The sequence below is a fragment of the Meleagris gallopavo genome, chromosome 2 (genome assembly GCF_905368555.1).
Source record: "Meleagris gallopavo chromosome 2, MGAL_WU_HG_1.1, whole genome shotgun sequence".
NCBI lineage: Eukaryota > Metazoa > Chordata > Aves > Galliformes > Phasianidae > Meleagris > Meleagris gallopavo.
In genome coordinates, this window is record NC_139405.1 from 77,023,351 (window position 1) to 77,049,932 (window position 26,582).

At 37.5% G+C, this 26,582-nt stretch overlaps 1 protein-coding gene across 3 annotated transcripts in view; it reads left to right on the plus strand.

The window, feature by feature from the left end:
• ME1 (malic enzyme 1) overlaps nucleotides 1-26,582 on the plus strand; it is a 156,931-nt gene that overhangs the window by 104,181 nt on the left and 26,168 nt on the right. For all 3 annotated transcript variants that reach the window (XM_010707673.4, XM_085216912.1, NM_001303206.1), the window contains 1 exon segment: nucleotides 19,398-19,507. In XM_010707673.4, coding sequence (XP_010705975.1) covers nucleotides 19,398-19,507 — 110 coding nt within the window.

The following is a 26,582-nucleotide window of genomic DNA, read 5'->3' on the forward strand; positions in this document are numbered from 1 at the left end:
GTCTGGCATCTCCAAAATATTTTGACCTGCTAAGAACTTCTTTAAAGTTCTTCAAAAATCCAGAAATGGATAGTATAAATTTTCTTGGATGAGAGACGAAAGCTGAGAGATGATGAGGTAATTTTGTAGTACTCCAGTGAAAGCCACAACGTTACTATTCCTCTTGGAAAGAAGTTGCCTTTGGTCATGGCATTAATGTTCATGATTTCAGAATTCTAGAATTTTTGCTGGAAACCGAAGGCAAACTTTGAAAATTGTTCAGCTGCAAAGTTCTACGCTTATGAGCCCAACTCTGGGCACACTGTCCAACGGCACCTTAGTTTTCACAGTGCTTCTATCTTCTGTGGATACAGCATAAGGAACATCTGGAAGTAGACAAATGGACTTTCAGAGATTTTATTTTTAGGATTTCTCTGTGTGGTGACTGTTAGACTTTACGTTCTGCAGTAGCTCATTTCTGCTAGCCATAGGACACTGGCTTTGAGTGCATAATCTGAGTTGTCTTCACTGCTGTGTTTCAGTGGTATAACTATTTTTGGAGCACTCTCTGTCCTCCAAGATTGCTCTTCCAGGAAGCTCATCCCTCAAGACAGTTTATTCTCACTCTGAATTCCTATCCCAGAAATGATATACCATTTATGAATTTCAAAAGCCCCTTTTTTTTTTTTTTTTTTTTAAATATCTCAAACAACGGGAGAGAAACTGAAAATATTTGGATGCTTCTACACTTTAAATATTTGAAGATAGGTGGAGACTTGATTATTTAGCTGAATCTTGTCAAGATTTGAAGCCCTAGCTGTCTATACTGAATGCCAAAAAATGTAGACATTTTAAAAGACACGTGTGCATATATATGTATAAATTTATAAAACAATAATAGTTCCAGAAGAATAAAATTGGCTGTTGTCCTAGTTTTCCAGTTAAAAATAATAGTACTGGAGATATTGAGTGGAATCTCATGGCATTAAAACTGTTTTACCAGATCATTGCTAGATGCTTTTCTTATTTAGCAGTCTTTAAGAATTTCCAAAAGCTCGTTATTCCCATCTCTAGGGAAGTGGCTTTGCAGACAGCTACAGTTATTGTACATCTTTCCTGGACTTCTTTAGGGAAGTTGAGTGAGGGAAGCAGTGTAATGGGTATGTGTTTCCTGACCAAAAATACATCCCAGTGCCTTGTGAGCATTTGGATGAGAAGCTGAATGAACTCATAAAAAAACCCCAAAACTGATAACGGTAGCTAATATCTTAGTACATGTGATCTTGCTCCCTGAATCGTGTAAGGGAGAGATGCAGAATTAGGGGAGACTTTCTTCTGCTAATAGTGTCAATTGTGAGAAGTTTACAGGGCTAATCTAAGTTCACCATCTGATCCTGATTTTCAATGAAGTTCAGTTTATTGTTGCCTGATAGAGCTCTGAGAGCAGATTAAGACAAAAACGAACCGGCTGTGTTACTGGCAAGAGGAAATGTTCCTAAATTCTGGAGGACTTTCCTTCACAGCTCTGAAGGGAGGATATTCAGTAGTGGTGTAACCTATTACTGAGAGCAGATTATTTGTATGTCTTCTTGTTAGGTGATTATGCTTTCATTCACGGAGGTGAATGGCTGCGAGGTGACCTCACTGCAGCCTTTCAATACCTAAAGAGAGCCTACAGACAGGAGGGGAATTGACTCTTCGAAAGGGTTGATAACTGCAGGATGAGGGGAAATGGTTTTAAGTTGACGGAGGGGAGATTTAGGTTGGATGTCAGGGGGAAATTCTTTACAGAGAGAGTGGTGAAGTGCTGGAACAGGCTGCCCAGAGAGGTTGTGGATGCCCCATCCCTGGAGGTGTTCGAGGCCAGATTGGATGGGGCCCTGGGCAGCCTGGTCTAGTAGTAAATGGGGAGGTTGGTGGCCCTGCATGTGGCAGGGGGTTGGAGATTCATGATTCCTTCCAATTCAGGTCCCTTCCAACCCTGGCGATTCTGTGAAATGACAGCTTTCCCACAACTTTTGACAAGTATGTCTTGCAAATTAAACTTTTCATTAATACGTATCATATCTTCTCCTAATTATTAAAAGTTTTTGAGAACAAATACTGAAAATACGTGACACTCTAGTGACAAAGAAGACGGACAATCTGGCTTTCAAATTTGATGCTGCATGAGCCTTCATTTTCACCTTTTGAATGGATCATTTTAATTGTAAGCAAATAGTTTCAAAGCACAGTAATTATTGTGCCAGTCTTATTCTTTTGTCAATCTCTTTTTTTGTAGCTTTTTGGAAGAAGTAGTCACATTACATTCCTAACTGCATGAACCTGATTCAATATGATACATGTTTCTGAAATAGTGTTGTTTATTGACTGTGAGAAGAGACATTTGTTATTCCTTTTATTTTATTATTTATTTTTTTTAATGTACAGGGGACCTTGCCAGTGTTTGCAAACCTCATGATGTAATCACTCTGACTATTTTTTATATTTTTATCGACTAAATCCTAACAGCAAATAAAAGTGATGATCGAGATTTAGATCAGTCTTAAACTCAGGAAGTTATGGAATTTGCAGACTTAGGAACGACAAAGAAATATAGATGACAGACTTGTGTAAAAACAAAAAAAAATCAGTAAGTAATTTTTCATTAAGAGAATCCAGATGATCATCTCTGATAGTACCTGTCAGCCTATGCAGGAGGAACAGCCGCTGAGAATAGTTATTATGTTACAGATACTATGGATCCATTGCACCACAACCAGAGAGTGAGGGGTGGATTTTGGGGGTGGCCTCAGATGAATGTTAAACAGTCAATGTTTAAAGTAAGCATTTAGAAATCTGATACTGTGTAAGCGGGAAACACTATTAATTCTGTTATAATTCACGTTTCTCCATGACACTTCTTCCCATACAAATATTTTTCCCAGAAAGGTAATACGCATACATGAATTTACTTCTTCATGACAAAAAGAAAAAACTATTGTAGCATTTTTCATCTACTTCTTCCCTTATTTCTGCAAAAGTACATATTTTGAGAGTCACCCAGTGTTACTGTCGCAGATGGAATATGGTGTGCAGGTTCGCATGCGTACAAGCTGTTGGTTCACATAGTGCTTTTGTGGGGTGTTCTGAGCTCAGCGTCATTCCAGCTTGTAATGGTTTGATGGCCTTTAAAAATGTCATGCATATTACACATGTGACAAGGAAATGCATGTATATTCTCCAAAGTCTACGTGCTGCAGTCATATCCAAGAATCCTGGTATATATGCGTCATTAGTTTCTAAACAGCTTGGAAAAAAAGAGGAAAAAAAATGCTTCTCATTGGTGTGATGTCTCTGTGGTCTAAAAGAACACATCAAATATCAATACTTAATTCATTCTGTAACAGAAACTGGCAGTCCACTTGGTACATATCTGAGGTTCCATGGCGAAGGCCTAAATGATAGCCTGCAAACAATAGAATTTGCCCCACCAGAGGGTTATAAACAGATCTGAGAAGTGTGCAACAACTTCCTTTTCTCACCTACTCTCCAATTATAAGAGCTGCAATCTTATGCATTGCTTTTCTGAGGTCCCTGGTATAATCCCCAGTACCTTGGCTATTTGAAGAGACTAATGGGAGAATCCATCTAAAGCATCTAGCCACCTGTTTAATATGTTAAAATGGAGTTTGAACACTCCTGGGGCCTTAATTTAGTCTCCAATTAACCTTTTTTCCAGTCATTGTTAATAAATGTTTGAATATAAGTTTACCAGTGAGGCAGTTTGGACTGAAAAGTTTGAAACTGCTCCAAAGGAAATTTTTCAGAAAGCTAAATTCACGATGATAAAACACAATCCTAGCCACTAGCACGGGCTACAGTAATGTGTCCAGTATAGGGCAGCTTCAAGTGCTGCCAGTTTTTCAATGTTAAATGCAATGCTCATGCTTTCACTTTATCTCTAGGGATTTCAGAACACTCCTGTTTCTGCAATGAAAGCAAGAGAGGCTATTATTTCTTTATGACGACTTCTGGAAAATACATTACAGTTATAAATATTCCATTCTATTGAACCTTAGTATTCCACTTCCATGGCAAAGTTTATAAACATTCCTCCAACTGCTCCCAAGTATAAACCCAATCAGAGATGATTTTGATGTTAATATGTGAAGACTTGACTTTATTTAGATATTAGTGGTGGTCGCAACTTTTGTACTGTTAAAGAGCCACAAAAAGGGTTTTTGTTAGTCTTTGAAGGTTTACTTCATGTGAATTTTGGAGTGTCACAATGTGTACATAGTATTAAAGCTGTAGAAAAAATATGAATATAGTTAATAATAAAAAATATATATGCATGTGAGTTTCTGTTGAAATCTGGCTAATAATTTCAAAAGTGTTAATTTTTTATGCACTTTGAAAAAGTCTTCTCCCAGGTCTTTTTGATGTTTGTCTTTTTTTCCTTACCTTTAAAGATGAAGAACTGAATCTCATCAGTAAAAACTTCTATTTAGTTGAGAGACTTACTGCAAATCTTTAATTTTCAGTGGTCAATGCTCTACCGATTTTTTTTCCTGTGAACTCTGTGGTTATTTGCTGATACATAGTAACTGGAGAGTCATCCAACACAGATGAAAGCAGAGAACAACCAAGATGCTACAACTTGGTTTCATAAAGGTGGTGGGATTTCTCAGAATAACATGGATACCAATGGAGCAGTAGAACACTTCATATTAGAGTGAGAAGTGCTCAGGTTTTGTACCAACCATAATGAGCAGAAGAGAATTTTCCTTAGAGGCAACTACGTAGAGCCCATGGAAGTCCTCTGAACTTCTATTAACTTGTCATCTTCCACATGATACTGACCTACTTCAGCTTTCTTGCGACAGCTGCTTCAGCTTAAACATAATTCTTTTAACTTATGTTGCTGTTTCACTTGCAAAGTTGTTGGAAAAGCAATTTATTAATACAGAATGGTAACCTTCTCGCAAAAGTATGAAGTTTATTTATTTCTTAGAGAATCTTTTACATTAAGGCATGGTATGGAAGCTATAATCTAGATTCTCATTCTTATGTGCAACTCCCTAAGAAGGGTAAGGTCTGCTTTCTGAGGAAAGGCAGGTCACCATGCCCAGAAACACACACATACATGTGCTTATATATTTTCTGGTTTGGGGTGTCCTTTGTATGATGTGCACTGGTAAAGCTACCTATTTCTATCAGTTTAATTTCTGCTGAGTCAGCAATTGCTTTGCTGGCTTTGTCTTTGAAAATTACATTGCACTAGCCAGTGCAATTTAACTAGCTAGAAAATTAAATTGCTCTATTGCTAATTCAAGGGAAAGAAAAAAAAAAGCCATAAATATTCAGACTCTCTCTGGGAAGTAAGTGTTCTCTCCATCTTCACTAGGATGTATGAGATGACTCTGAAGTCTCTCTGGACATGATTCTTTTCTGTGCTTGTCTTTTATTAGGAAAGATTTTAAAACACTTCAGTCTTATATAATCTCCATCTTGGATTACAGTAATTTCTGGCCTTCCTGATACACACCTGTTTTCCTTCCAGGCAATCCAAATACTACTGCCAAACTCATCTTCCTCTCCTGCACATTATTCATACTTCCTCTTTTTTCAAATCTCTTCATTGGCTGCACGTTGCATTACTACATCAAAATATTTTTATTACTTCATGGTTCTGCACATTTTCTATTTTCTACCTCCACCTAATCTTCACTCTCGTTACACAGATCTGCTACTCACCACATCATGTTTTTTTAATCTTCTGTGTTGAAGGCCTTCCCCTCTTTACTTCTGCAAGTTTTTTTTCCACTTTTTCTCATTTTTCAGATAGCTAGTCAAAACTTAACTTTTGTAAGTCTTTTCAATCATTCCATGGAGTACTGACTATGTATACACAATTGAATTTTTGGAAATGAATGTGAGATTTATTGTATGTTATTTAAGCATTTTTCTGGCCACGTGTACTGCAAGTTTAAAAAGGCAGAAAAAGTTTTTGCAAGCTTGTCTGACCTTCTACATTAAGTGGGGCATTTGGTTTCAGTCCATTGTTTTTGATATTAAATTTTTTAAGTATAAAACTTCAGAAATGATCTAAGTATTACAGCTTTGGTCGTACTATACTGAATTCAAAGGAAAGATTACTCCATCTGTAGAAGATATTCCCTCTATCTGTACAGTCCTTATATACAGTGAATACTTTGGTTGTGATATTTGCTGAACATTGCTAAATATCACTGCTGATAGCTTTCTTTGAAATGTATCTTTGCACAGATAAGTTCTTCACTTTTGGTCCTTGCCTTGTAAGTTTACATTTGCCCAGATTTTATTAATTAAATTTCTGTCTTTACCCAGAAATGTTAAGAGAGGAACCTATTTCATAATTTATAACAAACCCAATTTTTTATCATGTTTAAACTTTAGTAATAATATATTTTTTCCCCAAGTTGTTGCAGTCAGTAAAATATTTGATAACATTTTATCCAAGCAGGAATTCATGTATGTCGCTCCAGAAGGATAAATGATTCTTACTTTCTTCTTCTTCCATCCCAATCTCCTTTCCCTTAGTTGTTTCCATATCAGTCTTCCTATGATATTTAAATCATATGTAATAGAGAGCAGATATTTAGTCCTGCAGTTTTATTATCCAAATGACCTTACAAATGTAAATAAGAGTGGAATGGGAAAAAAGGTTAAATGCTTTAGATATATAGTAGGAAGATATCCTCAAGCGTGTGTAGATGGTGTTCTTGGAAAAGAGTCAGAAACTGGAATTTTACTGCTCTTTGGGTATTCAAGTGGCAAAAAATTTAGACTACACACAAGTCATGGAGCACTGATCTATTGGTTTCCAGAGTAATTCCATCTCTTAGGACAGTGAGATTGGCTTCAGGCAATTGTAGATGTCAAGGTAATTTCTTCATATGTAAAAAATCTCAGCCCAGGAGGATGATAGCAGAAACTGCACGATATTTATGAAGTATTTATTCACACAGAATAAATTCATATTTTTAATGGGCATAAAACACAAAAATTATCTTGATGCCAATTAGCAGAAGTGTTATGCTTCTCTTTCTCCTTTAGTCAGAGTGGTACTGTGGAAAGTTGCCTTCAATAGTCCATCTTTCTTCTCTCTTTATGATCAGAAAGCTTCTAAAGGTTCGGTGCTCTCAAGGACATAAAACTTGCTGATTTGCTTAGGAAGCCTTGAATCCCATGTTTTTTGGCTGTAGTCTTTGAGGCTAAATCTGCATGCTGCAGAAGGTGGTAAATTAGGGATTTAGCCAATTTCTTGAGACTAGGACATTCAGAGCCTGTTCTGAACTTGATGACTTGAAGCCGATTGCTCTTCTTCCTAAGCCTCAGAGAGGACAGTTTAGTAAGGAAGCGTCCTATAGACTGACTGCAGAAGGAAAGTGTGTCACAAGAGACTAGGCATATTTCTGTCCAAAATGCAGAATCCACACCTAGCATTCAAAGACTGCTTTTTTTTTCCTCTACCTGTGACGGTACCCTGGATTGAAAGAACATATGTTCTACAGCACCAAAGGCTGTGGTGCACACCCTAAACATAAGATGCAATTCTATTCTGTAATACTTTAGAGGGGATGTGACACATCTTTTCAACACTTGTCCATCTTCTCCTACTGAAATGTCACTTTGATCTCAGCTCATGCATTTACACATCTAGTACAATTATTTCACATGACAGAGCACCTTTTTGTGAGTCTGCAGTATTCTCTTTGACTGAAGGGATTCTAAATTAAGTCTGAGCTTTTCTATCTCCCTGATTTTTAAATAGATGCATGCTAAAACTATTTCTAGGTTAAATTATCACTGCTGTAATATATTGGCTACTAATGGCTGGTGGGAAGTATTACAGAGTTCAATGGTTGCTGATGCAACAATTCCAACCACTATTCCCAGCTTTTTCCTATATGTTTGGAATAAATTTATGTTACATGCTTCACTGTCTATCAAAAAAAATATGCTTGAGGAAAATGAGGATTGACTTAAGGAATATACCATGCCATCTAGTTAGCGATGTGGAATATTTTTCACATAGATAAATGATGATCAGTATAGCTATGAGCTATTTTGGAAGGAATGTTTCTCACTTGTCCAAGGTAAACTGCAAGTTTTCATGTTTTTTAACTATGGAAACTTGAAATTAAAATTATTAATTGTAAAACCTACCAAAACATTCTGCTGCAGCTTATTTTTCCCAATCTTTAAGGACTTAGAGAAGAGACTTAAAGAACCAGTTTCTTTATCATCAAATACAATGACAGTGTGTGGTTGCAAATGGCTTCTTAAATATCCTTCTTGAAGTTCCAAGGTTTTGTCTGATTCTGGCAGCTCTATTGCAGTTGATCTTGTAATACCTGTAATGAAATTGTATAATTTCTATGCAGTAGAAAAATAGCTCTGTTGTGAAATTTCCAGTGTTGTTTTATACATAGTTGACATTACAGAGGGAAGGCAGCATAGCATGCTGAATTCATTGCAGAACAACTGTAGAACAACCATAAAAATTTAGTCTGTTCATAAGGTCCAACTTTATGGCATGTCAGATACTTCCTACTTGAGGTATCTTTAAGATTCAGAAGTGCTCAGCACCTCAGTTAGTGTAGCACATAGAGAGACAGTGGGGTTGTAATTCAGAAAGGAGAAAATCTGAAGAATGCTTTAGCAATGCAGTCTTTCTGCATATGTGTATGAAGAAGAAAAACATTTTTCCCCTTCAATTAGCAGTGTGAAGTGGAATCTAGGCATAATGGAGTTACTGACTTTCTGTATAATAAAGCATTTTCTTCATAATTAGTATGAATCACCTAGATTTAGATCTAAAGAAGTTAGTGTAAGTGGAAGTGTTTAGGGTTCTGAAAAAATTTGAATCAGATCTTATAATCCTTTTCATTAAATCTCAATATTTACATATAAATCATTTGTCAGACTGCAAATATTTCTATTGCCTAATTGGAGAAGAGATCCTTGTATTGTGTCAAATAACTGAAGTCCTACATACTACAGAGTTAGTTAGTTAGATGTTGTCATCCATATTCTGGGACCACACCTGTGCCCAGTTTTGGGCTCTTCAGTACAAGGGAGATGTAGACAAACTGGAGAGAGTTCAGCAAAAGGCCACCAAGGTGATGAGTGGACCGGAGCACCTCTCCATAAGAGAGACTTAGAGAGCTGGGATTGCTCAGCCTGGAGAAGAGGAGCCTCAGAGAGGATCTTAGTGATGTTTATAAAGACCTGAAGGGAGGGTGTGCGAAGATAAAGCTGAGCTCTTTTCAGTGGTGCCCCGTGACAGGACAAGAAAAAAGAGACACCAACATTCTGCTTGAAAGTAAGAGAATTTCGAATTTAAGAAAAGTTTTTTCACTCTAATGGAGCACTGGCACAGGCTGCCCATAGCGTCATGCGGTCTCCTCAAAGTTTTCCTAGGAACCCTGCTCTGGGGGTCTTCCTGAGGGCCATATGGAACCAGATGTCCCTTCTCACCTCAGTTTTTCTGTGATATTCTTATGTGACATCTGTAGTTCCATAAGTCAAACAGCATGTTGTGTAATTAATGCTTAGATACAAATAAATTCTACGTTCTTTATTTCTCTTATCTAACTTCCAATATGATTCTTTTACTCACAAGTAATTTGTATTGCAGGTAAACAAGATACTTCAATGCTTTAAAAACACCATCAAGGATTTGGGGAGGGTGCGATCTGTATCATAAATGATCAAACAGTACACAAATTGTGGAATGCATTTAATCTTTTGGAAATCATTTTAGAATTCCTACTACCAACCTTTCTGACATTTCTGAAAGGCCATTACTTTTTGCATTTTAACAGTAAAGGTGAAAGCTGTCAGTGGTAAAAGCGAGATTTCCATCTGCTCATTATAGCTTAAGAAGCAGCTGAAAAGAACAGATGTGCTGCCCCAGGCTTTGTACTAATTTTCCTATCCAATTTCATCTCCTATATTAGAGCACACATCTATAGACTCATACAAATCTATTTGAATACAGAAGTGCAGGCATCTTGATTTAACCTCCTATAGGCACTTAGCTATCTTTAGGATCTGGTAAAAGATGTAATACCTTCTCCAAAAACTCACTGCATTTGCTTTATATCATTCAAGTCTAATTCAGTAAGGCAGCAAGACACGTACTTAAGTTGAAGTAAAGGAACAGTCTTGTTGATCTAAGCTGGAATCCTCATATGTTTAAGTACCTTAATAAATTAGCCTTTATTGAAGAAGTATTTTTAAATATAGTTAGACCTAGATGTGTAAATATAGTGGGAAAAATATGAAACATACTGATGTAAAATTATCAGCCACGGATCCCTTTTTTATTTATTGCTTATAGTGCAAACCCTCACCCTTTTATAGAATATGGGGAAAATTTGTATCTGGGCAGCCCAGTGAATATACGAAAGTTCATTCTCAAGGACAGATAAGGCTTTTATAAACAGAACTAATTTTATGTGCTATGTTGCAAAACTCCTTAAAATGCACTTAGGCAACTCAAATTTAGTTTGTTCGAATGAGATATTTTCTTTCTCAAGTGCAGCTTTCATTTTAAAACAGATTTGAGAAGCTGCTCAGAGTAACATCTCACGTCCAGATTTAGGAATCTGGGCTTCTCAGAACATGATTCCAGTATTCACTGTAATTGTTAATATATACAGTATAGCATCTTTCATCATATAGATGGCTTCCCCTCGACATTCCCATGTTCTTGCTGAGCAGTGCTCAACTGCTACTGTATGTACTTATTTTTTTATAATTTTGGCAAAAATTTAGAACATTGAAATCTTTTGTTTGAAAAGTGTGTTGGCTGTGATGGAGAGAGCACAGCTCCCAGCACAACTAAGTCTCTGTGATGATTTTCTTGGCACAGTAAAATATTGTGACAGTCTGAAACAGTCAGCAATAATCATAGTTTTTTAACATAGTTTTTTTTTTTTTAATATATACAGCCTTTCTGATTGAATGTAAAGCCACTTAATTAAGACTGCTCATTACATTTTGAAAACTTGAAGAGCTTACTAAAGATTGCTTTCAGTTTTGAGAGGGCAAGGTGTGATTTGCACCTTTAGCTGCAGATAAGGACTCATAGGGGATCGAGCTGCTCGTTCTTTCCAGATGAGATGGATTTTTCTCTTGTTTCTTTGTTTCACTGATTTAGTCTGCCGAGACACTTGACTGCTCCATCTGCTGAATAGCCTTCCTTCCTTTTGTGGAGGTCACGCTGCCAAGTCTCTAAAAAAGAACTGCAGCAACTGAAAAGAAAGAATATAACCTCAGATAATCTTTCTCAGATCTGCACTCATCTCTTTTAAATGAATATGAAACTGAACATAATTTGACCTTGTTCACTGGTCAAAGGCACAGAGCAGCGAGAACAGTAACACTGAGAGAAGAAGTAGAATAGCTTGGAGAAGCAGAATCACATTTCCCAGAGTTGTACTTTTTACTTAGATGGGGTGAGGGTCATAGAATTGTATAATAGAATCATAGAATGGCCTGGGTTGAAAAGGACCACAATGATAATCTAGTTTCAATCCCCCCTGCTATGTGCAGGGTCACCAACCAGCAGAGCAGGCTGCCCAGAGCCACATCCAGCTTGGTCTTGAATGCCTCCAGGCATGGGGCATCCACAGCCTCCTTGGGCAACCTGTTCCAGTGCATCACCACTCTCTGTGCTAAAAACTTCCTCCTAATATCCAACCTAAACCTCCCCTCTCTCAGTTTAAAACCACTTCCCATTGTCCTATCACTATCCACCCTTGTAAACAGTCATCCGTTCTCCTGTTTATATGCTTCCTTCAAGTATTGGAAGGCCACAATGAGGTCTCCCCTTCTCTTCTCTAAAGGATTAGGTAACAAGTGAACTAGTTCAAATTCACGAGGAAATGTCACTCTAATTCGTTGTACTATTAACTTCGAGTACATGTGGAATTTATGTATTTATTTATTGAGGAAGAAAGTTGTCAACATTTATAATACAGTAGTGTTGTGGGTTGTTTTCTTTTAGTTGTTATTTTTTTCCTTCCCTGATTTAATTTCAGCACTAGCAAAGCCTTCATACTTCTGCATTTGTGGAAATTTTTGTGTGGTATGTTTTCTCATGGCAATGAGATGGTCTATTAGTGCTGATATTTGTGTATGTCAAGAACAGAGCGTAAGAGTTTGGCTCGTGTCTGACTTGATGACATTTCAGAACTATAAATTATTTGTTTAACAAGCATAAGACTATCTGTGTCATCCAGGCACCTTCTGGCCGAGGGAAGTTAAATAATTTTCACAGTGAGAGAAGGCAGGTTGGCGAAATCCCCAAAGAGGAGATGAATTTGAACACACACATTGCAAGATTGTATGGAAGAGGGAGGCATTTTCATGCTACAAAGTCTGCAAACTAATTGGTTTTACCTACTTGGTCTTACACCTACATACTCACAAGCATCAGTCTTGTGTGTCCTGGTGATCTGCCCAGCATTGCTCATGCACAGCACTGAAGGCAGAAGAGCCTTGACTGTGAAGCCCACGGTGCATTTCCTGGGTTCCTTGTGTCTGAAGATGATACACTTCTTTTAATACAGGTGTTCCACACCTTTAAGATCCAAAATCTATACAAGCTCGATTCTTTTTTGCCAAATATCTTGGTTAGTTTAGTCTTCAAACATATTAGACAAATCTGCTGTCTGTCTGTGTGTTCTCATGCTGAAATTTTTCAGACTGTGTTCTGACTTCCTGCAGCATCAGTGTGTATGGAATGTGCTGTGATAGCATGCTGCTGTTGCTGCTGTTTTCCTGTGGTCATGGCTTTCCCTTTAAGTTGAGCTCAGGTCTGTTGCTCTTCATGTAATCAGGACTTTTTTCTTTCCAATTTTTCTGCAGTCAGTACTGTCTTTGTTATCAATGCAAGCTGTTCCCTTTATATTTCCATTGCTTTTTATTCTGGTGCTTTTGTATATGTTTCCAGTCATAGCTCATTCATACTAGTCCATATCTTTTACAAGACTCTATAAGCATGCACTGGAAAAGTCAAGGTTGTAATAGAGCCCAGTTCCTAAGAACACTGTGTGAAGAACTTTAGAACAAATATCTAAATGCAAAAAAAAAAAACAAACAAACCAAACTAAAATAACAACAAAAAACCCACTCAGAATTACAACAGTGCTAACTTAGATGAGTTATTTAACAGTCTTTACGTTTTACAGCCTTGAAAAATTTGATAGCTAATTCAATGAGATACTGAAGTAGAGGAAAGCTACCTCAGATTCTCTAGTGACCATCAGTATCAGTCTTTTAGTTGAGCAATAAATGCACAAAAATTAAACAGAGTATCCTTAAAAATGTTTTCAATTTAATATTTCAACAAAGTCTTCAATTTAAAGAGCAAGTAGTAGTCTCTACACAGTGTGATGCAACCAAGATTATGAAAAATTAAGTTAAAAAATAGACCACCTTTTACTTGTAGTAATTGTTTATGCTCCTGTATTGCAAAAGCTTTCAGATGATTTCTTTTTTTGCACGGGAAGCCCCTTATGTAAGAGGTGTCTGAGCATGGACTGAAAATCTGTTTTTGTTTGTCTCCTTATAAGCATCAGAGATACTCTCCACATAACAGACTTCCCTGTGGAAAGCTGAGATGCTGACAGTTCTTTAGAAAAAGTTCTGCAGACAATCTCTTCCTGTGAAGAATGCTATGTCTCCAACTTGCTGTTCCAATTCAGGACCAAGAGTGAGAATTATCTGTTATTTAAAGATATCTCTCCTGGGAAAGTATTCTCATTGCAGCACTGTCAGGAGCTGAGTACACCTTGAAGGGTTTTCTGTCCTGTGCAGCTGCAGCACATCAGGATTTTATGCGAGTGTTTCTTGTCTCCATCACTTTTTTCCATGGAACAGACAGGTAGCAATTAGTGCGGAAATCTCCATCCCCCTCTGCCAAATTTAGTTGAAGTTAACCAGAAGGTTCAAATTGTGTTAGAAGAAGGGATACTAGGATGGATGCATGATGAAACAAAGTTAAAAGCTTGGGGGAGGGAAGATATCCAGGTCAGAGGAGCTACTGGGAGGGACAGTGGGAAGACATTCCTTCCTGAAAGCTTTGGCACAACAATGAGATTGATGATTGTTGTGCTTTAAGTTTGCTTTGAGCAGTGAGATGTATGGAAATGAGCAAACTTGGAGCACTTGGAGTAGAAAGGAATAAGATTGTTTCCACATTGTCTTGATGCACTATAAATGGGCCTGGCTGGCAGTGGGACTGACTGACGCACAAGAAAAAGGAGAGAATGCCAATATTGCTACCATTTTGCTTCAGCCCCTTCTTGGGAATGGGTGTCAGCAGCCAATTCTGATGGCTTTTAAGTCTCTTTCAGTTCCAGACCCCATGAACAAAGAAAATACTCATACGGGATTCTGGAAACTCTAAAAGCCTGAAAAACAGCTACTTGCCCCTTTAGGAAGGTTTCCAAAACAATGGCTGGCAATAAGAACAAATGATCTAAATATATTTCCAGAAAAAAATATTTGCTGCAGAAGTAAGTGTGGATTTCACTGATCGTATGGTTTGAATTCAAAATCATGCCCAAACTTTTAATGCTCCCGTTAGATTCTTGAGGGTTTTCCCTGTTTGGGGTTGCCAAAATGCTAGTATTATGAATTTGGTATGGTTAAGGAGCTGTGGACATTATTCTCCAGACCATTACATAAATATATAATCCAGAAAATTATTCTGAGAGATTAACATTGTTGTCATAGACAGTTGAATTTAAATTTATTTATAAATAGAGCAAAATAAACTAAGGCTGTTACCCAAAATATGTTGTAAATAAGCAATAGCATTAGAGTGTTTTCTGACAACAACACATTGTTCTAATGGACTGTCTTTTTTTAATCCATTGTCCAGTATTTGCCTCCTACACTCAGTGACAAATCTGAAGTTACATACTTACCATCACTCTTGTCAGCATTTTCTGTCCATAACAGAAAAAGGAAAGATGCCTTTGAATTTGTGTCCAGTTGGATTGTGATTCAGACTGCCTACGTGACTTCAAGAGACTAAGTTTCAAGTACACAAAATGACGTGGGTGATGAAACAGGATTTATGAGGGAGAGCAGTTGTCTGAATTATCATTTTTTAGGGATGATTTATAATTTTTTTAATCAGCTACCACAGTGACAGAGCCCAAACAGATGAAAGAGAGGAATTTGCAGCTACGAGATACTTGCCTGCTGGAATCCAGCAGTCCTAGCCAGATTACTGAAGCCAAGCTACTGCTACCAGAGAAATATTTTCCAGAAACAAGAAGAATTGATTGCAGTTGACGCTCACTGGTTAAGTTCTTTCTTTGGTAATTTATATCACCTTTCAATGTGAACATGCATGTTAGTTATATGCTTCCTCACTTTCCCAGTTATCCCCTATGTATACCTGGGTGAGGCATAGTGATGCATAAATGTTGTTTCTATTTCAAGCAAGTGATAAAGTGTGATATGTTAGATGTGACTCAGACTTACAGCACTGCAGGATCATCATATAGGATGTTTGCTTGCTTCCATGACTCCATTTTTACTGACACATTCAAATTAGAAAGATTCCAGGTTATATTTTGAATGGTATGTCTTAAAGTTTCAAATATGAAGATGAAATTCTCCTAAAGCATGTGATGTTTGACTTCAGCTACTTAGATAAGCAATATACAGATTAATAACTTCATTTAGTGCTATAGCATTATGTAGTTCCACAGCTTTTAAAATATAAAGCAATATCTCTTAAGGCTTTTCCTATCTTGACAGGCACTTGTTTGAAGAACTTTGCCTCCTAAGCTTCTTGTTCTTCCTGGAGCTGCTGGCATTCAGCTGTGGGCCTTCTCCCTTTATCTTGCCCCATGTAATAGTCAGCCGCAACCATTTAGTATACTTTTTTAATCTGATTATGTTGTTTGTAGCAAATCTCACTGTGTCATCTGAGGAAACTCAGTGAAGTCAATCTGTGCTGTATATGCGTAAAGAATTGATGAACAGATGTTAGGAGTATTATGTCTTAGGAAGTTATTATCAAGAGTTTGGGCCTTAATTAAGGCCTGGTTCTGTGACTAAATGGGGCAGGGGAAACTGTGGACCCATGCTCTGAAATGGAGGAAAGGAGGAAAAGGTAAAAGGTAGAGAGATGGGCCTAAGAACAAACAAGGGAGAAGGCAATGAACCAAGGGAGAAAACTAAGTTACTAAATATGATAGCAGAATGCAAGATAACGCAATATAATATAATATAATTGGAATTGAAGCTAATAAATAAAATAAAATGAGAGAGTGTCCAAAACCTAAGGCCTTATTCTAATGCTGAAGGTGAGATGGCTGGCGACTATACACCACAAAGACAAGCAATAAAATAAGGGGCAATCTCATGACTCATGAGCAGTTTTATCTTTCCTTCTGAATGGAAAATGGAAACAAACAGTGAAGTCTTCTGGGAGCTGTAGTTCTCTTCAGTAAAAGGTATCCTGGAAATATTGACAATCCATGGAACTAGAGCATTAACTCTTTAACTCCCAGTACACTACATGATACTGTGATGTGGAATACCGATAACAAAAATCATAAAATCATAATAGTTATACTCTTAGATTTCCTCTTACCATAGCGTTTTAAAAATGATATGAATTACAGCACTGTAGTGGTCTACAGTTACTGTAATTTGAGTTGTTTGAAAAGCACAACAGGGTCTGATGACCTAACTTGGGCAAGCAATAAAGTCCTTCTGTCCTTCCTCATCCTGCAGACATTTGTCTACCATATCCACCTATACAGAAATACATTTCCAAACTGAAAATCACACGGGATCACAGAATAGCTAGGGTTGGAAGGGACCTCAAGGATCATGAATCTCCAACCCCCCTGCCAGATGCAGGGCCACCAACCTCCACTTTTAATACTAGACCAGGCTGCCCAGGGCCACATCCAATCTGGCCTTGAACACCTGTAGGGACGGGGCATCCAAAAACTTGTGATGAAGTGATATGAGGCACAAAAAAGAGAAACATTCTGTTTTCATGGGTGTTGATTCGAATATTCTCCCTTTTTAGAAGTCTCTAACTAAAACCATTCAAAAGCCAGTTAACGATTGCAAGGGGGTTTTCTGAATTGCCAGAGATTTTCTCTTCTGTGTTGCTTCATTTGCATTTATCACCTGTTAGTGGTTTTAAATAGCAGGTGCAACTGTGGGAGCAGGAGTGCTCCAAGCAGATAAATGCTACCTTTTTCTTGACTGTCATGGATGCCAGTGACTGAACTTAGCTGGACTTCTTTGATGCACTAATGCTAAACCTTCACAAACCTCATGAAGTACTACTAGTCATGAGCACCACCAAGGCCTCAGGCTTTTACTTCGGTCTCATATATACCACTTGCATTGAATAAAAATGAGGCATATAATTTTCTTCTGCTGTAATGTCAAAATTTGAGAGGCCCAGGATTAGACTGTCATTTGTTGGGCCTTTGTTCCTTTTATTTTAATCAATCAGGCAAAGTATCTTGCTCCACAGTATGGGTAGTGTGCTCACTACAGAGTGAATATTTTCTATTGAGACTCTAATTTAATGTATATCACAGAGGGTTTTGATATGTGTCTAGAAAGGCAGCAAATAAGAAAATAGAGAAAAATCAAATGCAGATGAGAAAACTGAATGTTTTACTTGGTAAAGAATGTCATAATATCATCAGAAAAGCACTTTGACCAAGTTCTGGGGCTTGAGAGTGTTAATCTCATTAGTTTCAAATTATTATCCAACGATTAGCTTCTGGATCCTTATGGAATCACAGCAATTCATGTCAGATACTGAATAGCGTTAGAGATTTAAGATAATTTTTGAAAAGTAGCTGTATTTTCTTCTCTTATTTGAACTCAGCTGTGGTTTACTATACTCAATTACTGACTAGCCAAGTTGTATTTTAATGGTTGTCTGTCATGCTGCTGAAGAAGCCCAGGTTTTTCCATAAAAGCTGAAGATGCATATATTTTAAGCAGGGATTACCATTCTTGCCAGTGGAATCTTTGTAGTTTTGTTTAATTGTAATGTGGGTGTAAACATGTGATTTCTATGGAAATTAGTTACAGGAGTTTTTTGCATTTTCTATACTGATGTCTATGCTAACAAACAGCTGACAAACATACGCAGTTTAAAGAAAACTCAATTACCATTAGAGCAGAGTATAGTGAACTGCCCATTACATGTATGTATTGCTTTTCTGGATGAAGCAGAAACTGCTTGAGATCTTGTCTGCTTACTCTCTAATGGCAATAACTTCATAACTAACAAACCTTACTTCAGTACTCTTTAAAAGTTTTAAACAGAAAGTCTCTTACTCTGTGTGAATTGACATTGGATTTACTGAAGTATAAAACACTTTTTAAAGAAATTCTAATATTATTCCAGGGTAGGATAAAGTTTATGTGATATTTCCAAACCTCTACAGGCAGTTTTAGTACTGACCCTACATTTTAAACTTCTGAAGTTGTACTCTTTTTTCCCCCTTGTGTAAGTATTCCAGTTATGTTTTTTGGTTAGTTTATGTTTTTCTGTTGCTAATGTGCTCTGCTGCAAATGCATACTACAATTTCAAAATATGATGTATTCATATAGTGTATACAGATGTTTTCAACATACTATAGAAAATATCAGTTTGAATTATTTCATTAGCTACGAGGACAACAAAGTGTAGAAATGGCTGGTAGCTTTGCTTCTGAGTGCATTATTTAAGAAAGGTTTCAAATTCGTATCAGACAATCCTTTCTGACAACCCAGTCAAACAGTAGATATAACATTTAGATAACATTTTTTCTGCATATACACAAATTTTTCTTATATTTTAGCCAAGTGTAACTCTATTCAAACTCTGGTTTCCTTCCTTAATATGTTGTCGTATGTTTACCATTTGTCTAGATTAATTATCTTGCTACTAAAAGCTTACTTTATAACAGGAATGGGTTAGTATGGCACTGTGAGTGACGTTGAGCTGCTGATCTGTAAAATAACATTAAAATAAAATCCACATTCTGAATATGTTACTTCCTTACTGCCCTTCCTATGGGTCCAATCTTTTTACTCATTAGCCGATTGCTCTATGAAGACTGCTGCTGAGATGTCTGCAGGCCTTTTCCCTGATCTTTTATTTTTAACCTAGAACTGAGTAAAGAACATTAGCATTCTAATTATGCCTTGTAGATAATTTATATTAGCATGTAGATACAGAATGTTACAGAAATGTATTAGCAGATGTTATCATATTATATCATCATATTATACTTGTATTCAAAATCTGATTGCAAATATTAGTAGCCTTTTAATACACAATTACATATTTTCATAATATATTGCACTTTCTATTTTGTCTTTCCAGTTATGGCATGAACTGTCTCATTCAATTTGAGGATTTTGCTAATGTTAATGCATTCCGCCTGCTGCATAAGTACCGTAACAAGTATTGCACTTTCAATGATGACATTCAAGGTAACAAACTCTTTTTTTTCTGTTCTGATGCTTACATGTCAGAGAAATAATTTTCCCTATGCTACTTGAGGATGTTAGTATGGGGTCACATTTAGCCTTGGGTTTCCTTAGCATGGCTTTCTGGTGAGCTGTCTTTGACCTTAACCTTTCCTCTCTCATTTATTTCCCTTCTCATGCTTTATTTAGATGTTCACTCTTCAGGGTTTTTTTAGTAGCTTCAATGTGTGCTTAGCTTTCTCATATAAATGATTTACTTCAGATCTTTGGGCAAATGTCAAGTTTTGAGCCTGGACTGCACTTCTCTCAGGGTTTTTTTTTTTAATTATTTTTTTGTCTTTCCAGTTACAGCTACCATTTCCCTGTGCAACAGAGCTTTCTTGATAAATGTCAACATTTATTTCAGTTCTTACACTGACAACTCAGCTAAGTATCCTTCTGATTTGTGTTGCAGTCTCAGGGCTGCATTCAATTTTAGAGGGAAATTATCCCCCTGACTCTGCTTTCCAGTCTGAGTCATTTGTAGAAACTGACGAAAGGAGAAGATCAAGAATGAGAATAAAGATTTCCAGTGAGAAAAGTCGGCAGCAGAAGTCAGAGCCTGTGTGACTGTGCTCTGCTGTGACTTCTGGGTTTTGCCAGTAAGCAAGGGGGTTGCCTCAGGTCTCAGTCTGGTAGGCCTTGCAATGTTTTCCTCCCAAGAAAGGAGACAAGTTCCTTTGTGAGCTGTCTAACTTCTTGTCAGGAAAACAGCACTGGAAAATGACTTCTCCAGGGCCTTAAGTGCACGATTTCCTTGCCAAAGGACTGAAAATGGAAGTACTGGGGTGAGGCACCCAGGGAAGGAAGGAGCTGTGCACCCAGCTGCCTCTTGCCCCTTCATGATTTCAGATGTTCTCAGCACAAGTGAGATCAAAACTGGGAGCTGAGCTGTCTTAATTTCCAGTACCTCTCAGGGACACAAAGCCAAGCAGTAGATGCTTCAGTTTTTGAAATCATTTTTGTGTTGCTTGTGGGATCTAGGCCCTATTTCAGGGACTCATGAGTTCCTTAGTCATGCAATCACCCAGAGTCTTTAAATTTATTCAGTTTCTGCAATTCAATTTGTCTTTGTGGGTCTTTTAGTATTTCCCTTGGTGATATTTTGGACTTCAGGCTGACCTCCAGCCATAATGCTTATGTATCTTCCAGAAGGTGAAGGAGGATACAGTTAGCCTGCCTTAGCTCTCTGTTGTTTGTCCTCTTATCTCCACAAAAAAACCTTCAATACCTTTTTTGTAGATTGCCGCCTTCCCCTGTACTGTGGAAGTGGAATAACAGCCCAAATACAGATCCAGGGATCTCTTCTTCCTTTTCTCTCTTTCTCTTCCAAGTGTGTAACACCTTAGGATCTCTCACCTGACCACATTACTGAGGTAGATGGTGCTAATCTCTATAGCAATCCTCAGAGGTTTTCCATTTCTAAACAGTACAATTTTTCCAGGCTACTTCAGAAACTGGAACAGGTTGCCCAGTGAGGCTGTGCATATCCCCTCCCTGGAAGCATTAATGGCCAAGCTAGATGGGGCTTTGAGCAACCCGGTTTAGAGGGAAGTATCCCTGCCTATAGCAGGAGAATTGAAACTAGATGATCTTAAAAGGTCCCTTTCAATCCAAAGCATTCTATAATTCTCCAACACTGACTTGTTTTTATTAGTGATCTTATATATGCGAGAAATATTAGTATTTTCATGTCAAGCTTTACAAAATTTTTAAATGCCTCATTTAAATTAGGTTCAAAAATCTGTTTGTCTCCAGTATATTTAGGAAAGAGAGATCGTAAGGATAGTGTGGATTTTTCTTTAAGACACAGGTTTTTTTTCTCTCCCAAAGTTCTGCCTTGCACCAATGCTACAAAATGAATCAGGTCTTCTGACACAAAGCATGTAGGTTATTAGGGTGGAAGATGATCTCCACTTGGTGAGCCTCCCTGAAAGGAGACAGTGTTGGGATTCACAGTTCAGGAGCCTGAAAAATCCCCTCAGAGAAACCATCCTGTTCTGTTTCCTGCCACAAGGTTTTTGAAGAAACCTGTTAATGCCGGTTAAAGAAGATGCAGGTCTGGAATAACAGTGTCTGAAATCTTGAGTGCTTTGCTAAGCAGATGGCATGCTGTGTATACAGTCAGGGGCAGCCTTGGTGCCTGCAGTTATGCCCCTGCTGCTGTGGCAGCCTGGGTGCTGTGTGCCTGACTGCTGGGTGCCTCTGCAATGGTGGAGCCTCTCATAAAGCCCAGCTGTTGGCAAGGTGGGATGCCATAGCACTCCCTTCCCACTCCTGGTTTGGTTTTGCTGTTCCTGTTGAAAGACTTTTTGCTACTCAAGCACAATCAGTGGCTCAAGGCAAGTTTCTATGTCTTAGGAGTTGAGCATTCATTTTATGTGAGTCTCTCAATGTTTGTCACACAGTGATTGCTTTTAGTCACTGCTGGTGTGGATGAATTTCCCTAGGTTGCCAATTATTTCAGCCAACTGTTGTGATTTTCCCCACTTTCGTACTTCAGAATTGCCTCAATGGGAAATGACAAACTTTTAGAGCATAAGCCAATCTATGTAAGATGTTTCTATGTGCATATAATTCTGTAAGTTTTTATTTAGCATTCTAGCACTAATTTATTGTGCCATTATGGGCAGAGAACCTGTACTTTATGCCAACAAAAATAATTTTGATACAGTGTGATTTCTCCATGTAAATAACTTCAGTATTCATCATGATCTTAGATGTCGTCTGTTTTTAACAGCTGCGTGCTGTTTAATTGAATCAAAACTTTATTAAAAACAATAAACCTAAAGTAAAAATGTAGAGCATGTAGAGTTTAATATTATTATTTCATTTTCCGTGTTTTTATTTAAATCATATGATAAATTTTTAGCAGACCACTTCAATAATTGGGGAAATATGACCTGAAAGTTATATTATGACCAATTCAACATTTAATCAGTGCAATTCTCAGAAATCTGAATTCTCTGTGAAAAATATTCTCCTTTTCAAAATGTAATTCTTTTTAATGCTAACATTGAAAATGTTTCACTTAGTATCTGGAAATTCCAGTCCTTGAAATCAATTGGAAAAAAGGTTTTGTTTTTGTTGTGATGGGTGTGAGGAGTCAAATCCATTCTCTTACAAGGAATTTGGGAAATGTGAAATTGGGAGATATACCCTAATTGAAATGTTTATATCGTATCTCAAATTCAGATAGTAAGTGTAAACTGTACAAACTTCTTTCCTAATGTGGGGTGAAATGTGCTCACAGGTGGAACAAATGTTAGAATCTTTTAAATTTAATAGCAATGATAATAATAACAACCCTATCAAGACATATACCGTAGGTCTATGTGAATTGTTTTTTTCTTCTGGTATATGCACGCTGTCACCTGTCCATGCTGGTAAATTCACGCTGAAATCAACATGTTTTCAAATAAGTCCCCCAGAGTAGCTTTTGTATACCTTTCCAAGTGTATGTACAAGAATGTGCATATACAAGTATTCTTCTCTTTCATTTTTCCATCATTATGGGTGAAAAAATCTTGCCTCCAGGCGGCCTGTTCCAGGTGGCTCTGCTTGGGCAAGGGCTTTGCACTCCATCACTCCCTTCCAGCCTCAGCCAACAGCAACTCTTTGCTTTATCCCTCCTCAAAGATATCATATTTGCTCTTTTTCAAAGGCTCCACTCCTCCTTCCCTGCACGTTCCCACCCTCCTTGCACTGCTCATGCTGCAGTGTGAAGCAGGGATAGGATTTGTATGGGATATAAACTACCCTTAGCCTTTACCTCACTACTAAATGAAATCGCATCTATTAGATAGGACACTTACTCTCACGTTTTTTTTTCCCAGTAGGAGTAAAAGAGGACAATGCATTTTTTCCGGCACTCTGTGTCAGTTGGAAGAATGACACTGTTAACATATGATTTCTATTATGTCGTGTTTTGAGAAATACAAGTTTTGGTTTTACCACTTCCTAATTCTTTAGCCCAGAATGAATACTTAAGATCTTAGGATATTCTGCAAAGCTTCCTCTCCTTTTGTTTGCTATGTTTGCTAGCATTTAAAGATGCTGTTGAGAAAACAAAATAAGGGAAATTATGATCCAATTACTTTTTTTTTTTTTTTAATTTAAATAACGTATAAGTGCTTTAATGCCATAAATCAGTTATTGCTTATTCAAATTAAACTGCATCCAATAAAAATTAAGTTTCCCATCCTTTTGTTTTGGGGCCTTTCCCCTCTTTTTTTTTTTTTTTTTTTTTTTTAATGTTGCATCTACTGAAAGAAGACTGCTCTGTAAAGCATTTTCAATTGTGGTCTCTAGGAATTCCTGTAACATATTCATGCTCGATCATATTGTTTACAGTACCAAGCAAGACTAAGCACCTTGGATTGAACACAAAAACTTGTTAAAGAACAGTGCACTTCCAAATTTCACATCTAGATTTACATTTCCTTAGAAAAATACCTTTAATTATTAATCTTGCTATAGCTATCGTGTAGAAAATTTGGGACAAAGGAATCCATTTTCAAAACAATACCAATGTCCGTTTTAATCTGCACAGAGTGGATTTAACCTATGCTCTGTGGGAGAGGGAAGGAAAGCCACTTCTCATCATGAAAGAGAGAGCAGAAAAAGCAGTGAGATTCTTTTTCTGCACTGTAACATCCTCCAGAACCAGTTATGCTCTGGCAGTTTGATGTGAATTGCATTTTGATCCTTTTCAAAAACCTGACTTGGTGTTCACAGTGAAATGGAAGATGGGAGCAGTTCCGGTCAGACAGATCTGCCTTTCACTCAGTCAGCTGCCCTCCTTCCATGAGGAATGAATGAAGGAAGCTGTTGATGAGGAGTGATGACAGCTGCTGCCATCAGCAAACAGTGATAGAGAACTCAGTGCTCTAATAAATAGGGTCATTATGCTTTCTAGAGGCAAAAAAAAAACCCAATACAGAGTACGTCTAAATTACAATTTTCAGGGCAGTTCTTCTGTAAAAATTGTAATTCATGAGAAATGCAGAATATTGGTATGTTGCTAACCTAAACTTTCTGAATCATCCTCAGAATGAACATACCGGTAGAAAAAGCTCACATAACGTGCAAAATTTAATTGTCTTTCAACATAGTATAGGGTCTGTTTCAACTCAAATGATTCTATGATTCATTTTTTGTATTTTGTCTCTTTTTCCTTAAAACACAAGATGATATTCCAACTGATCAGATATAATCACAGTTCATTTTTCCAGCTAAAAAACTTAGCAATACATCAGCCAGGAAGATAAGCAGGGTCCCAGCATTCCTATTCATGATAAATTAACACAATTTCATTTTGTCTCCATCACGAACAAGCAGCCTGGAGAGAAGATTTCCTGGCTCTCCAAAAGCTCCACTGCTGTCAGGGAGCGGTTGTGCCGTGATTTCTGGCCATCTCCTGCCTGACAGAAGGGACTGCAGGAGCTGGGAACGGGGCCTTCTTTTTCAGGGGGAGATCAATGGCTTTAGGAGTCAGCTATGTTATGTCAGCTTCCTCCTCCTCTCCTGCAAACACAGCTGTGTAACATAAAATAGAAGAAAGCACTTGGCATCCAAAGAGAGGATGGGGTTTTATTGAAGGTTATGAGGATTGTTTGGTAGAGTACCAAGGGAAACTGAGAAGTAGGTCTGACTTCTCTGGTTTGCCATTATTGGTCTTTGCCAACTTGGCACTTTCCAGAGGAAGACTTAAATTCGTCTGGGAAAGAAACAAACTAACTCTTGGACACTGCTGGGTGGAAGTATCTCAGCCTGACACTTGGTGTTCCTGAAGCTATGCCTCAGAGGAACCATTTTTTATTTTTATTTTTTAAAAATGCAGGAGAAGAGCGTAAATGATCTCAGCTCTGAACAAGTAATAAAAATGACTAAAAATGACAAAACTGTATGGTCTAAACATTAAGTGGGCTAAGAACAAGATGTCCTGTATTCCTGAGGATTGAAGGGAAACATCATAGTCAAAAGCACACAACAAATAATTTTTTCTTTAGTCCTATAGGCATGCTTTTTAACTGTTCAGATGGACCTCTCAGCTTTAAAATATTTGCTCAATTTTTACCAGGGGTTACATTTTTTTTTTAACTATTTATTTATGAAAACTAGATGTTCCTACATAGAAACCACTGATTCAAACCAAGCTTTCAGCACCAAATGCTGTCTTTTAAGGACAGATCTACCTACTCCCAGGTTCTCTACTACTGCTATTCTTTTAACTTCTTCACTATCTGTGTTTGACACTAAGAGGTTTGTGTGCCTACAAACCTGTTTTGACCATCTCCTTAAGCTTAACATAGAGGTTACAGCTTTAAACTTGTCTTTGCTTGTGGGAAAGTGAGCTTGTGAATAGCAAAAGTACCTCGGGCAGGGGAACTGTATGTTGAGGGGAAATGGCCAATGTGCAGTTGGCCAGGTGCTTTTGAAGGCCTCAAGTTCCTCTGAAGGAAAAATCAGTAGTAATGTGAACCATCCCCTCCAAAGAATTATTACAGAAGTTTTCAGATGCAGTGGGAGGGTTGGTGCCTCAAATAAGCCGATCTTATTCAGCTCCCTTGGTTTCTCTGTAAAGGTTTGCAATTTGCTTTTCTACTCTGACAACATCTACATGAGAAGGGTTTATTATTATGTAGTAGTATGGCCATTATAGCATTATCGGTTCTCAACAGTTCCAAAGAACTGTTATCTCCAGTAGGTTTGGTGCTGATACCTGTTTCAAGAGTGACTTTGTTCTTAATTTTCAAAATCTGGAACCATTCAGAATGCTTCTTTCTGGGCTATCCAGTTTTTTCTTCCTGAAAAAGATTGTAACTAGAATATTTGGTCATATTTTGATTGCACCAGTCATGATGCCCATTCAGTAGAATGAACTGATCTATAGATCATATTTTATTTAGTGTCAGAATGAAGATATTCCCACCTACATCTTATTTTCATAAAGACAAAGTACAGAAAACTGCAGTTCCACTGAATGTTTTCTTACTAGGCCAAGTATCTATGTTTTAGCTGAAAGAGAAGGGTGAAA